This window comes from Physeter macrocephalus, unplaced genomic scaffold (genome assembly GCF_002837175.3).
Source record: "Physeter macrocephalus isolate SW-GA unplaced genomic scaffold, ASM283717v5 random_135, whole genome shotgun sequence".
NCBI lineage: Eukaryota > Metazoa > Chordata > Mammalia > Artiodactyla > Physeteridae > Physeter > Physeter macrocephalus.
This window is the reverse complement of record NW_021145421.1, coordinates 50813-64904: the sequence shown is the minus strand read 5'-3', so window position 1 is coordinate 64904 and position 14092 is coordinate 50813. Positions and strand designations below refer to the sequence as shown.

The window sequence follows — 14092 nt, the reverse complement described above, 5'->3', positions numbered from 1 at the left end:
AGGCCCGCGTAGCGCAAAAAAAAAAAAAAAAAAAAAAAAAAAAAAAAAATGTGGGGCCCGATTCCCTTCGTCTTGAGTGTGAGCAGGACTCAGAGACTTGCTTCTAACGGAGAGCATGTACCTTCCAAAGCTGGGGCATAAATGGCACCGTGGCCTCCTCCTTAATGCCTCTCTTGGACTGTCCACCAGGGGAAGCAGCTGCCATGTAATGAGGGCGCTCAAGCAGCCCACAGAGAGGCCCATGGGGGAGAACTGAGGCCTCCTTCCCACAGCCAGCACTGTGTGAGTGAACCACTTAGGAAGCAGATCCCTCCACCCCAGTCCAGCCTTCAGGTGACGGCAGCCCCAGCTGACAGCTCAACCCCAACCTCATGAGGAGCCCTGAGCCAGAACCACCCAGCTAAGCTGCTCCCAAATCCCTGACGTTCAGAAACTGTGAGATGATAAACGTTACCAGCTGTTATAAGCCTCCAGGTTTCGGGGTAATTCTTTCTGCAGCAATAGGAAAATACTATGACAAGGTCTACTCCCCCGAGGTTAATCCCAGCCCTGTCACCTGCTTGCACTGTGGCCTTGGTCAAGTTATTTAACCTCACCTGTAGCTTGGGAACGGCAACACCCCCCCACGTGAAGCCCTCAGCACAGCGCTGGGCACACGAGAAGGGCTTGAGAGATGCTAGTTACAGCTGGGGTGACTCTGATGACACACTGTCGGGTGGCCTGCACCAGGTTAGGGTGGTCTCCTCCACTGTACCAGCAGCACTTTGGGGGCAAGTGGCACAAGACGGCTCCAGGATGGGTGCTGGCTGACTCATCAGTTAGGGGGGAGCCCCTCAGACATCCCATTACACTGTGGGCCCTTGGTCCCAGCCCCAGAAGTGGGGGTATCACCATGGTGAGCCTGACCCACCCTGGACACTCTGCACAGCACTGTGGGGCAAGTCCATCCTTCACTTCTCTGAGCCTCATGTCTTTCTTTACCTTGAAGCTGTCAAGGAGGACTCTGCAGAAAGGATTTGGTGATGCTGCCACAGAAAACACCTGGGTTCCGCTGTGGGTCACACTGCAGGGTCATAACCATTCAAATACTGAGGAATCGGACCCAAAGTTGTCACCATCTACAAGTGGTCTGAGTGTGTGCCCCCCAAATTCACTTGTTGAAACCTAACTCCCACTGGGATGGAATCCAGAGGAAGGGCCTCTGGGAGGTGATAAGGTTGTGAGGGTGAAGTCCCATGAAAGGTATTAGGTCTCTTATAAAAGAGGCCCCAGAGAGCTCCCTCACCCCTGCTGCCACGTGAGGACACAGCCAGAGGACGGCCATCTGTGAATAAGGAAGCAGGTCCTCACCAGACACTGAATCTGCTGGTGCCTTGATCTTAGACTTCCAGCCTCCAGAACTGTGAGAAATAAATGCCTGTTGTTTATAACCCACCCAGTCTGTGGGATTTTGTTATAGCAGCCCAAATGGACCAGGACAATATATACTGGGAAAATAAGAGAAGCAGCACCGGGTGGGGTGGGGATGTAGAAACAGCAAAATTCTCATCCCCTAGAGGAGAAATCAGTAGTTTGTTTTCAAAACTGAAATGTCACACAATTCAAGAAATAACAGTATAAGAAAGTTACTTAGACATATGGAGGAAAAAGCAGAAAAAAAGGCTAAGTGAGATGAAAACATATGCTTATGGGATTTAGGGAGGGATGGGGTGTTTGTAACAAGCCTTGTAAAATTATATATAATATATACACACGTGTATACAAACATACACATACACACACCCATATATATACATAAATACATATATATATGTGTATATATATGTATATATAACATGTACATGTGGAACTTTGTTACGTGTCTTAAAAGTCATGTTACCAAAATCATAAACAAAGAAACAAAGTGCTGCCAGACGGGGCTGCCCAGGGAGGGACAGTGAGTGTGGCCCATACCTGTGAGGGGCTGCTGCTTGGCGGCATCCCAGACCTTCACGGTCCTGCCCGCCGCGCTCACCAGGATGCCATCTGCAGTGGGGTGAAACTGCAGCACCTCCACCTGGACATCCTCAGGGCCCAGCACCAGCCCAGGCCCTGAGGGCAGCGCCCCGCCGGGGGCAGGCAATCGCCAGAGTTTCACCTGCAGGAAAGAGCAAGTCCGTGAGCCCAGGACTGGGAGGGGCCTCGCTGCCTCCAGCCAGCCTTGCCCCGGCTGTCTCCTACCCCAGGGGAAGGGAGGGGATGGGCTCAGGGTCACAAGGTGTGGTTAGGGGCTGAGGGGAAGATGTGGGAGTGGGGAGAGCCAAGCGCACTGCTCTCACAGCACCACAGGCCTGCTGTCCTCAGGCAGCTGAGCAGCAGAACACAGGTCATGGCCACAGCTCAGGGTAAGCGCATGGGAGCACATGGGAGCTGGCGTGGGTTGAGGAACTTAGCAGGAGGGGCTGGACTGCAAACCAGCAGGGCCCTGGTGGCTCATAAGGCCTGGAATAGCTCTTCCAGCCGCTCCACTCACCGTCCTGTCTGCTGAGGCCGTGGCCAGGAGGAAGTCATCAAAGGGAGAGAAGTCCAAGTCCGTGACCAGGTCTGAGGGAGAGAAACAGCTGACACGGGCCAGACATGGGCCAGATGTGGGCCCGCCGGAATGTCCTGTTCCAGCCCACCGTGCCCTCTCCCAAGGCCGGAACCATGGCCCAGGGCCTGAGCTGACCCCTCTGCCTACACAGCAGCAGGCTGAAAGTCCTCGAGGGGAGGGCACCTCTGGAGACCGCAGGCCAATGCCACAGGCCCCCGCCTGCAACACACATCCCCAAGAGCCCTGAATCCCAGGGTGGTCAAGGGCCCATCACTGGGAGGTTGGCAGGATGATGGGCAGGAAGCTTCTTGGATCACCAGGTACCTGCATTCGCCCAAAATCCAGAACCCAGCTCAGGTGAATGGATACAAGCGCCGGCCCCCAAGGGATTCGCATATAGGACAGACTAGAGGCCACCCAGCCCTAACAGACCCTCATCACATCCACAGGGAGACACATACTTCTCTGCAAATGCAGCAAGAGGCGGGCTGTGAACTCAGTGGGGACCCCAAGGTCAGGGGTCGGGGAGGCTTCCTGCAGGGGGCACAGTGGGCCCTGGAGAATATGGAGGGTGGCACAGGTTAGGACATTGGGTAGGCAGGGGGCTGGAGTGACATGCCTGACCTAGGAGTTCTCTGCCCCTTGACAAGCCAGGGCTGGCCCACCTACAGGAGTGCACCTGACCCAAGCCCAGGCAGCCAGCTTCTCTCTGAAGGGAGTTAAACCAGGAATGCGAAGCCTAGCGACAGAGTGCCTTAGGGACTGGCCTGGGTGGAGAGCAGCCAGCTGGGAGGAAGCTGTCAGCTCTCAAGCCAGGACCCTCCTAAGGCCTGTGTGTCCAGCTGCTCCTTCAGTTCTGGAAGCTCCCCAAGAGTCTCCCAAATCCCTTTTTTTTTTTTTTTTCTTCGGTACACAGGCCTCTCACTGCTGTGGCCTCTCCCGTTGCGGAACACAGGCTTCGGATGTGCAAGCTCAGCAGCCATGGCTCACAGGCCCAGCCGCTCCACGGCATGTGGGATCTTCCCGGACTGGGGCACAAACCAATGTCCCCTGCATTGGCAGGCGGACTCTCAACCACTGCGCCACCAGGGAAGCCCCCAAATCCCTTTTTGGCTTAAGCAAGCTGGAGTTAGTCTCAGTTCTTTGCAACCAAGGAACCTGAACTGCTCATCTCCGGGGGGCCGGGAGGGGAGGTGGGGCACACGGAGTGAGCCAGAGCCCAGAGGGGAACTGAGACTGGGGGTTTCAGGGGGACAGAGATAAGGCCAGGGCTCAGGTGTGGGGGCAGTGGAGATGTGAGCAGGACGGCCAGGCCCAAGTCACCAGAGCAAGGAGCACAGTGACCATCCCTACTGCCAGTCTCCCCAGGGGGGCCGAGCAGGTGCACTTTCCTCCCAGGCCAGAGCCTGACCCTGGGCATCCTGCCAGAGGAGACAAGGAAGAGAAGGGGCGGGGACTTCCCTGGTGGCGCAGTGGTTAAGAATCTACCTGCCAATGCAGGGGACACAGGTTCGATCCCTGGTCTGGGAAGATCCCACATGCCGTGGAGCAACTAAGACCGTGCAGCACAACTACTGAAGCCCATGTGCCTAGAGCCCATGCTCTGCAACAAGAGAAGCCCCGACTCACCACAACTAGAGAAAAGCCTGCGTGCAGCAATGAAGACCCAATGCAGCCAAAAATAATAAATAAAATTTTAAAAATTTAAAAAAAAAAAAAAAAAAAGGAAGAGAAGGAGCGGATGCGAAGAGGCACACCTTGGGACAGCCCTAACCTGGACTCCTGGCTACGGAAGCCCTGCCACCCCACCCTGCGGGCTCCTCAAGGGACAGGGCAGGGCCCAGGCTGGGTGCAGATGCTGGCACCCCCAAGGGAATGAGCAGTGGTGATGTGGCCGATCTGAGTGCTCAGTTGTGCCGGCAGGCTTGTGGCCTTCATGTGTGTTTATCTCACCAAATCCTCACAACGACCCATCAGGATGGCACTGTGGTGTCATCCCCAACTGGAGGAAGAGGACACAAGGGCAGAGAGGTTAAGTAACCTGCCCATAGCTGCACAACTCAGAAGGGGCAAGGCTGAGGGTCAGGCAGGCAGTCCAGCTTCAGAACCTACATCTTCAGCGCAACACACGGCATTTCCCAACTCAGAGCAGGCACCCAGCCACCACCCCACAGCCCAGTCATGCAGCAACTCTCTCTAGATGCTTCCCAGCCTTCTGCTTCCCTGGACCAAAGGGCCGCTTGGCCCTGAGCCAAGAGGCAGAAGGTGCCCCGAAGGCAGGGTGCCCCGAAGTCAGGGCAGCAGCCAGAACCCAGGCCACCACAGTTCCCCCCCGCCCACCAGCACCTAAGAGGGCAGACCGGTGCCTGGTGCCCAGACAGCAGGTTCTGAGGAGCTGGAGCTCAGCTACCCCCAGAGCAGCTTTCTGGCAAGGCTGCTCCTTCAGGGAGAGGCTCCGGATAGCTGGAGCCACAGTGAGGCTACGATCTGCCAACACAAGCCTGGTTCCCCAGTAACAGGGGGCCCACCACCTTGCAGACAACACCAACTTGAGGCCACTTCCCCATGAGGAAAAAGCATCAAGAAGCAAACAGTGGGCTTCCCTGGTGGCGCAGTGGTTGAGAATCCTCCTGCCGACGCAGGGGACACGGGTTCGTGCCCCGGTCCGGGAAGATCCCACATGCCACAGAGTGGCTGGGTCCGTGAACCATGGCCGCTGAGCTTGTGCTCCACAACAGGAGAGGCCACAACAGTGAGAGGCCCGCGTACCAAAAAAAAAAAAAAAGAAGCAAACAGCATGGTGCCTAAAAACACCTGGGTTCCGATTCTGGCTCTGCCAGCAGCAATGCCAACACTGCTAAATTCTTTAACTCTTTGAGCCTCAGTTTTCTTAGCTGAAAAACTGGTTATTTAAAAACCTACTTCGGGGCTTCCCTGGTGGCGCAGTGGTTAAGAATCCACCTGCCAATGCAGGGGACACAGGTTCGAGCCCTGGTCCGGGAAGATCCCACATGCCGCGGAGCAACTAAGCCCCTGCACCACAACTACTGAGCCTGAGCTCTAGGGCCTGTGAGCCACAACCACTGAGCCTGTGTGCCACAACTCCTGAAGCCCGCGTGCCTAGAGCCTGTGCTTTGCAACAAAAGCCACCACAATGAGAAGCCGGCACACCACAACGAAGAGTAGCTCCCGCTCACCACAACTAGAGAAAGCCCGTGCACAGCAATGAAGACCCAACGCAGCCAAAAAAAAAAAAAAAAAAAAAAAAAAAGAGGTATGAGAATGGATTAGAAAGCAGACTTTGTCTACGCGCTACAACATTAGAAGGATCGCAAAAACATCATTCCAAACGTAACAGACCAGATTCGAAAGACTATGTACAGTGTGAATCCATTTATGTGAAACGTCCAGAAAAGGCCAGTCTGTAGATCAGAAACCAGCAAACGTTTTCTGTTAAGGTTGGGATAGGAAACGTTTTAGGCTTCGAGGGACATACAGTCTCTGTTTCCTTAACTCTGCAGTTGTTGGAAAAAGCAGCCACAGACGGTAAGTCAATGAAGAGGTGTGGCTGTGTTCCAATAAAACTATTTACAAAGACAGGCAGCAGGCCAGATCTGGCCACACAGTAGCTTGCAGCCCCTGCAGCAGAGGCAGAAAGATCAACGGATGCCTGAGGCTGCAGCGCCCAAGGTAGAAACGCATTAACTGCCAAGGGGCACAAGGGGTCTTTCTGGAATAATGGAAATGTTCTAAAACTGGATGGTGGGATATGCAACCTTGTAACTTTAATAAAAGTCATCAAATCCTTCACTTAAAACAAGTAATGTTTATAGTATGTAAATGATACCTCGATAAAGTTGTTTCAAATTTTAAAAAAGGATTAGGTGAGAAAACACAGATACATGCTTAGCACCCGGGGAGCTCTCCATCAGTCTTCACTACTGTCATTTTATTAACCACCACCATCTTCATCAGGACCGCTAGCTACACTGAGCTGCACACTCAGACCAGGGACGAAGGATCAGCCCCCTTCCCTCACCCAAGGCTGCCCAACAGGCAGCCAGGAGCGCAGTCCAGAAAGTCTGGGCCCATGGCCACTGCAGCTGGACAGGGAAAGGGGAGGCAGCTGGGCCAGCGCTGCTGTAGCCCAAGGAGAGTAAACTGTTCCCTCAAAGCAGGCAGGCTGCCAGACGGACTGCTGGGCGCCCCCAGAAGCAGCTCTAGTGGTGGACAAAAGCTCTCTTTGTGAGGGCCCATCTCCGGCCCTGCAGCCCAACCAGCCCCCTCCTTGGAGTGCCCTGAGCAGCCTGGCTGGAGAGGATTCCTGGTGGTGAGAGGTGATCTGCTGGGCTCCAGGTGAGCACACAGGGCTAAGAACCACATAGGGTTGAGTCTTCTGCAGTGATGGGGAGCCAGCATCAGCCTGGAGCCTGGCACTGGCCGGTGCATATCCCCCTCCTTCCAGCCTGACCACCTGGAGCACCCAGCTTCCCTCCTCTCTGCCCAGGCTGGAATTCTCAGCCAGGAACCAGCCTTCCAATCCGGACCCCATCTGTCAGAAGGCACAGTGAGGAGAACAGGAAAGACCCAGCCAGCCACAGGGCTGTGGGACCAGGTGAGTATGAATCTTTGGCCCCAGGGAGGGAGGGGCAAGTTCCAGGCTTCCTGGGTCCAGTCCCCACTCACCTGAATGGCAGCCCAGGTGGGTCACATGTCTCTTGTCCTCTCCCTGGCCTTCCAGAGGCACGATGCCCACCATGCCTGTCAAACAAACACGGGGACTCTGACTTCAGGCCTAATAGGGATCTGTTACCCAGGACTCCCAGAGCACACAAGACCCAAAAGCTCAGCCTTGGACCTTCCCAGAGCCTCCACCAACTGTAAGGCTACACCCTTTGGGACAGAGTGATTGGCAGAGGTTTCGGTTCCTGCCCCACACAAGAGCCTTCCGTGACATCGACTGTGCAAAGACACTAGGGTAAAAGGTTGTCTCTTTAAGGCACTGTGGGTCATAAGCAGTCAGCCTGGGGCTACCAGTTGCCACCTTCCCAGCTTTACCTGAGAAAGAAGCCCTCACCCAAGGGCAGCAGAGCTGAGGAACAACTGTATCCTGACCTGAGAGAGGTCAGGATACAGTGAGATACAGCTCTGCCTGAAGCCTCTGGAATTCTTAGTTCTATAAACCAAAAAGGTATCCATTTCTTGCTTAAGTCAATTCGAGGTCTGAGTTATCACTGACAACCAAAAGAGTCTCAACCAACACACGGAGCTTTTGCGTTCGTATTGACCCCAGCTGCTCCCAGACGAGGAGTGGATTGCATATGAGGATAGCTGGAAACAAAGGCGGCAGCCCCCTCCCCACCCTCCAGGCCAAGCTCTTGAAGACCAAGCCAACATGTTTATACAAAGTGTGCTGGCAATGCCCGAAGCAAAGTCAATCTGCCTACTGCACATTGACCAGTTTGCAGTGGTCTAAGGCCTTCATGGTGCTGACCTCTGAGCCCTGAGAGGCCCCTCCAAGCCTCTGGCCCCACCCTACCTAGGGTAGGGTGACAATGTCTGAATCCCCACAACCATGTTCACCTCCCTACCTGGACGGTCAGAGTTGAATGCAATTAAGCTGCAGCTGGCTTTGATATGGTTCCCACATGAGGGGACAGTTCCTGCTCGAATGTCACTGATCCAGGTCTGAAAGTAAAGAACAAAAAACGTGTTGGTCAGGGCTCTGCCTAAAGCAAGGGGTAGGGCATATGGCATAATCCAGGGAATTCTACCTTAAAGCTGCACCATTAGAGATGCATTCCTTAGGATCAAACCCTGTCCCCACTCACACAGTCCCTTAGAAAATGCAAAATGTCCTTGAAATGATAACCTGTCATTAAGGGGTTGATTTTGCTTACTAAATAAGTTCTCTAATAAGGGGGAGGAAGCTGTCAGAAGGAAGCTCAGGCTGAACAAAGTCAAGAGGCTAACTGGGCAGTGTGTGTGTTGGTGGGGGGTGGAGGGGTTTGATTCTGTTGAAAGGGAGAGAAGCAGAGAAAGGAGAAGTAAGCACCTAAGGTAGAAGACAGACTTGACTTCCTCAGCTGCATTGTTGAAGGCCTCCACCAAGTACGAGGTCTCTTCCAAGCCCCAGGAGAAAACACTCAAGCTCAGAGAGGGGAAAATAAAGGCCTTTCCACGAAGTCCCATAGTCAGGTGAACAATGCACCCCCATAAAAAGGCAATAAGGTTAACACCCGCATACGTGGAGGAGCAGAGGAACACTTTTTCTAAAACGGAGGTCGGCGAGGTCCCAATGTTTCCTGTTGGTTTCAGCACCTCGCAGCACCCCTGCCTCCCGACGATCGAGCACCCACATTTCCCAGCCCACCCACTCACAGTGTCCTGGAAACCACCCCCACCATCCAAGTTTCTAGTTCAATGTTCACCTGCCAAGGGTAGAACATTATCATCTTGCATTATTCTCCCCTCCTGATTCATGTTTACTGTATAAATATAGTGACAGGAAATATCTTTGAAAAGAACCCATCACCTGTTCTCCCATCTTCTTAACATATAAACTGTTTTAAGCTCTCCCTGTAATCCCTAATTCCATGCCTGTCTGTTTACCTTGTTGGACTGAGGTCCACCCAGAAACAAGCCCCAGAGCTCCTCAAGTACACTCCAGACCCGCTCCAAGCATTACTGCACTCAGAGCAACGGTCTTAATGCAAATGTGAGAACCTCTCCACCACCAGCCCCCCACACCCGCTACAACATTTCGATGGCTCCCCACTGCACTCAGAGTAAAACCCAACTTCTTCCTGTGGCCCTCAGGCTCTGCAGGCCCACTCTGGACTCATCTGACACCATGCTTCCCTGTCACTGCCCTCCATCCACCCTGGCCCACTTTCCTTCTTCCACCACACTCTTTCTCACCCCATTCTTCCTATGGCTGGCTGCTTCTCACCCTTCCTGCCATAGTTTAAATGTCACCTCCTCCCAGCAGCCTTCCCAGACTACCCTACTGAGGTAAACCCCACCTCTAGGTCCATCTCCATCTTCATCTTCATCCTGGCCCCTCATGTGTGCTCTTCAGTGCACTTATTAAAACCTGCATTGCCCTTGCATGCCTGTCTTTCTGGCTGTCTCCCTCAAGAGACTAAGCACCAGAGAGAAAGGAAAATGCTGTCGTGTTCACTGCTGTGGTTCCAGCAGCTGGACACAGCACATGGGACGTGCCCAGGAAATATGGTCCAGAGGATAAAAACCGGGTTTTTGCTCCAGGCTGCCCTCATGTGAGATGGTCCCTGATGGGGTCACCAGAGGTCAGTGCCTAGGCTTCATTATTGGAAGACACAGGCCTTCCAAATAATGTTTCGTTGCAGACCAAGGATGGCATCATCTCTGAAGCACACCCCTCATCAGGCCTGCTGTCCTTCCAGGGGACCGAGGTGCCCTCCCACCACCTGGTTCAGCTCTTCCTCTGGGCTCCACCTGCTCGGGCTTCCCAGGCCCCACCCAGCCTTTGGCAGCATCACCCCAATAGGGGAAGAGCTCACGCCAGCCGCGAGAGGAAGCGCCGGCGGAAACCCGAGGGAGGGGCGCGCTTCTGGCCGAGGAGCTCCCCCTCTCCAGCTGACACACCCGGACTCGCCAAGACCAGGGCAGAGAGGGGTATGTCTCTCACACCCCAGCCCCGGGCAGGGGCGATCGGGGCGGCAGGGAGGAGGAGCCGCCCGGCTCGGGGCGAGGCCGACCGGAAGCCGGGAAGGCAGGCAGCCTCGCAGGCTTCAGGCCTTGGCCCCACTGGGCTGGCTGCGCCGCCTCGGTGGTCCCGGTGCGAGGCGGCCGGGCCAGCGGACCGCAGGGCTCATCGAGAGGCCAGAGAGTGTCCCGGGAGGCCAGAGAGTGACCGCCGCGCGGCGACGGACGGCCCGGACGACGGCCCCGGGCCTGAAGGGGGCGCGCCTGGGCAGGCGGGCTCGGGGTGGGGGGGGGGTGTACCCGCGCTGGGCCAGAGGAGGGGGAGGGGTGGCCGCTGGGCAAGGGGCGACAACAGCCGGCTCACCTCGCGGCGGGGCGGCCGAGCTTCCGTATGCCGGAACTTGGACACCTTGAAGCGGTTCATGGCGGCGGGGACCACGGCGGGCACAGCTTCGAGGACCCGGGCGTCGGCTCTCAGGTGCACCGCCGGCGGCCCGGGGCCCGAGGGGGCGGGGCCGGGGCAGGCGGGCGGGGGGGGGGGGGGGGGTGTACCCGCGCTGGGCCAGAGGAGGGGGAGGGGTGGCCGCTGGGCAAGGGGCGACAACAGCCGGCTCACCTCGCGGCGGGGCGGCCGAGCTTCCGTATGCCGGAACTTGGACACCTTGAAGCGGTTCATGGCGGCGGGGACCACGGCGGGCACAGCTTCGAGGACCCGGGCGTCGGCTCTCAGGTGCACCGCGAGCAGCGGCGACTCCCGCCTCCTCCCGCCCCACCCACGGCCCGCCGCTCGCGGCCACGCCCCTATTCGCCTCAGGCCAATCGCAGCCCGCTCCGGTCCACCGAGCCACTCCCCCAGCCCCTCTCCTTCCGCGCGCACGCAGCAGGCCCCGCCCCCCGGCCAATCGCCGCTCGGCCCTCCCTAGAGGCCACGCCCCGATGCCGAAGGCTTGGCCAGGCGGGTCCGGAGGTCACGTGCGGCGCGCTGTCCGCTCGCGGTCCCGCCGGGCGTGCGGGACTAGGGGCAACAGCTGCGATTTTGTGGCCAGGGATTTGCCTCGGGAGGCTTTCCAGTGTGCGGGCACGCCCTTCCCCGGGAGGAGGGAAAGCAAAAGTGAACTAGATCCACTTAGGAGGCTGGGAACGCTCTCAGGGAGAGAGGGGCCGCTGGCACGGGTCACACAGGTAGTGGCAGCGGAGGGGAGCCCAGGTCTGATGCAAATCCCTGTCCGTGGGACCTACTCTATAGGCTCCGCATCCCACCCACCCTGCTTAGGTCATGGGCTCGGTAGGAGGGGGGATGGAGACTTAAGCGTCGCCTTATAAGGGCGAATCAGGCCTTGGGCGCGGTGAGGCAAAACTCCTCGAAGGAAATCAATCAATTATAGATAAGCTGAAAGGGAAGTAGATAAGGGCCATGGAGCATCTCTTAAACAGCACATTTGCCCAACCGGTGCTGCTTGGTTAGTCCCCGGACAAACCTGGGGCGATGCATTCCACAAGCCTTTCTCTTCTCTTTGAAAATTGACTCCCTGATTCCAGAATATGCTTTCTGCTTGAGAACAGACATAACACCTGCTCAGGCGTGTCTGGAAAGGACACTTTGATCTGAGGAACGCGAATGATTGGTCACAACGTCCCGCTGCTGTGAAAATTCGCCTTCCTCAGCCTGCCGCAGACAACAGCCTCAACTTAGGCAGGCTGCCCAGAAGGTAACTCTGAAAGCTTAGTCTGGCGATGGGCACGAATGGACTCCAAAATGCAACTTCTTTTTTTCAGTTCTCACAGGTAAAATGTGACCACTCAGCGGCCCTTACTGAGTTAAGAGCGCCTTTGATCTCCATAAACTAAAGATAGACTGTCAGTAGGGTTGACTGAGGCCTGGGATTTGGAATTCCAAGCAGTCTGGCAGCCACTGGAGTTCAGCTTTCCCATGGCACATACTCTTCAGACTCTGGAATTCCAGCAGCTTTGGAAAAGGCACCATCAGTAGTTCTGAGTTCATGTGGTGTTCAGTTACTGCAGGTGTCGCTTATGCTTTTTTTTTTTAATTGTGGCAAAAAACATATAAAATCTAACACTTTTACCTGTACAGTTCAGGAGGGTTAAAGACATTCACAGTGTTGTGCAACAGATGTCCAGAACTTTTTCAAGCAAAGCTGGAACTGTAGCCATTAAACAACAGCTCCCCATTTCCCCTTCTCGCCAACCCATAGTAATCATCATTCTGCTTCTGTTTCTATGAATTTGACTACTTTAGATACCAAATATAAGTGGAATCATGCACCATTTGTCCTTTTGTGACTGGCTTATTTCATTGTAATGTCCTCAAGGCTCATCTCTGCTGTAGCATGTGACAGAATTTCCATCCTTCTTAAGACTGGATAATATTCTGTTGCATGTATTTACCACATTTTGTTTATTCTTTTGTCCAGCAATGGTTACTTGGGTTCACCCACCTCTTGGCTATTGTGAGTAATGCTTCTAAGAACATGGCTGTGCAAATATCTCTTTGGGACTCTGCTTTCAATACTTTTGGATATATACCCAGAAGTGGGATTGTTGGAGCATATGGTAGTTCTATTATAAATTTTCGGAGGGATTTCCATACCAGATATTGTTTTTAGAATTACAGTTACTAAAAGTTAGGGTTTTTTAAAAAATACTTATTTATTTATTTGGGTTGCAGTGGGTCTTAATTGCAGCACGAGGGATCTTTAGTTGTGGTGTGTGGACTTCTTAGTTGCAGGATCTAGTTTGTGTGGGATCTAGTTCCCTGACCAAGGATCGAACCCAGGCCCCCTCCGTTGGTAGTACAGAGTCTTACCCACTGGACCACCAGGGAAGTCCTACTAAAAGTTTATTACCATCCTTTAGTTACTGTTGTTTGTTTGGTTAATTCTACAGTATGCAGTAACCCCTATTTGCATCAACTGTATTTGACTTATAACTTTCCAGTACGGGGACATTCAGACATTATGTATTGTGGTTCAAATATAAACCAACTGTAGACCTAAAACTATAAAATTCTTAGAAGAAAACATGGGGCAAAAGCTTCACAACAACCTTTCCCCTGGCTGGCAGCTTGGAGGCTGCACGATGCCTGGAGTTACTGTAAAAGACGTGAACCAGCAGGAGTTCGTCAGAGCTCTGGCAGCCTTCCTCAAAAAGTCCGGGAAACTGAAAGTCCCTGAATGGGTGGACGCTGTCAAACTGGCCAAGCATAGAGAGCTCGCTCCCTACGATGAGAACTGGTTCTACACACAAGCTGCTTCCACAGCACGGCACCTGTACCTCCAGGGTGGCGCTGGGGTTGGTTCCATGACCAAGATCTATGAGGGGTGTCAGAGACATGATGTCATGCCCAGCCACTTCAGCAGAGGCTCCAAAAGCGTGGCCCGTCGGGTCCTCCAAGCCCTGGAGGGGCTGAAAATGGTGGAAAGGGACCAAGATGGGGGCTGCAAACTAACACCTCATGGACAGAGAGATCTGGACGGAATCGCTGGACAGGTGGCAGCTGCCAACAAGAAGCATTAGAACAAATGATGCTGGGTTAATAAATTGCCTCATTCGTAAAAAAAAAAGAAAAAGAAAAGCTTCACAACATTGGATTTGGCAATGAATTTTTGGATATGACACCAAAGGTACAGGCAAAAAAGAAAAAATAGACAAATTGGACTTCATAAGAATTTTAAAAATTTGTGCATCAAAAGACACTGTCGAGGGACTTCCCTGGTGGTGCAGTGGTTAAGAATCCGCCTGCCAATACAAGGGACACGGGTTTGAGCCCTGGTGCGGGAAGATCCCACATGCCACGGAGCAACTAAGCCTGTG

General features: G+C 54.3%; 2 protein-coding genes across 2 annotated transcripts in view; one reads left to right on the top strand and one right to left on the bottom strand.

The window, feature by feature from the left end:
* Nucleotides 1-10749, bottom strand: part of LOC102985046 (coronin-7) — a gene marked incomplete at its 3' end in the record, with an annotated part of 54312 nt that extends 43563 nt beyond the window's left edge. Inside the window, exons 1-7 of the mRNA XM_055082470.1 lie at nucleotides 10626-10749; nucleotides 8164-8260; nucleotides 7259-7333; nucleotides 5954-5994; nucleotides 3034-3127; nucleotides 2513-2583; nucleotides 1954-2137 (exon numbers count right to left, since the gene is read on the bottom strand). Of these exons, the coding sequence (XP_054938445.1) occupies nucleotides 1954-2137; nucleotides 2513-2583; nucleotides 3034-3127; nucleotides 5954-5994; nucleotides 7259-7333; nucleotides 8164-8260; nucleotides 10626-10685 (622 nt within the window). The remainder of the gene's footprint in view (nucleotides 1-1953; nucleotides 2138-2512; nucleotides 2584-3033; nucleotides 3128-5953; nucleotides 5995-7258; nucleotides 7334-8163; nucleotides 8261-10625) is intronic.
* A 2551-nt stretch (nucleotides 10750-13300) lies between these two features.
* On the top strand, nucleotides 13301-13853 carry LOC102986346 (40S ribosomal protein S19-like). The gene has a single exon (XM_055082469.1). The coding sequence runs from the start codon at nucleotides 13301-13303 to the stop codon at nucleotides 13793-13795; it is 495 nt and encodes a 164-aa protein (XP_054938444.1). The 3' UTR covers nucleotides 13796-13853.
* The last annotated feature ends 239 nt before the right edge of the window (nucleotides 13854-14092 follow it).

What these genes read in the sequence shown, in the direction of transcription:
- LOC102986346 (XM_055082469.1), top strand. Translation starts at nt 13,301, where the DNA reads ATGGGGCAAAAGCTTCACAACAACCTTTCCCCTGGCTGGCAGCTTGGA.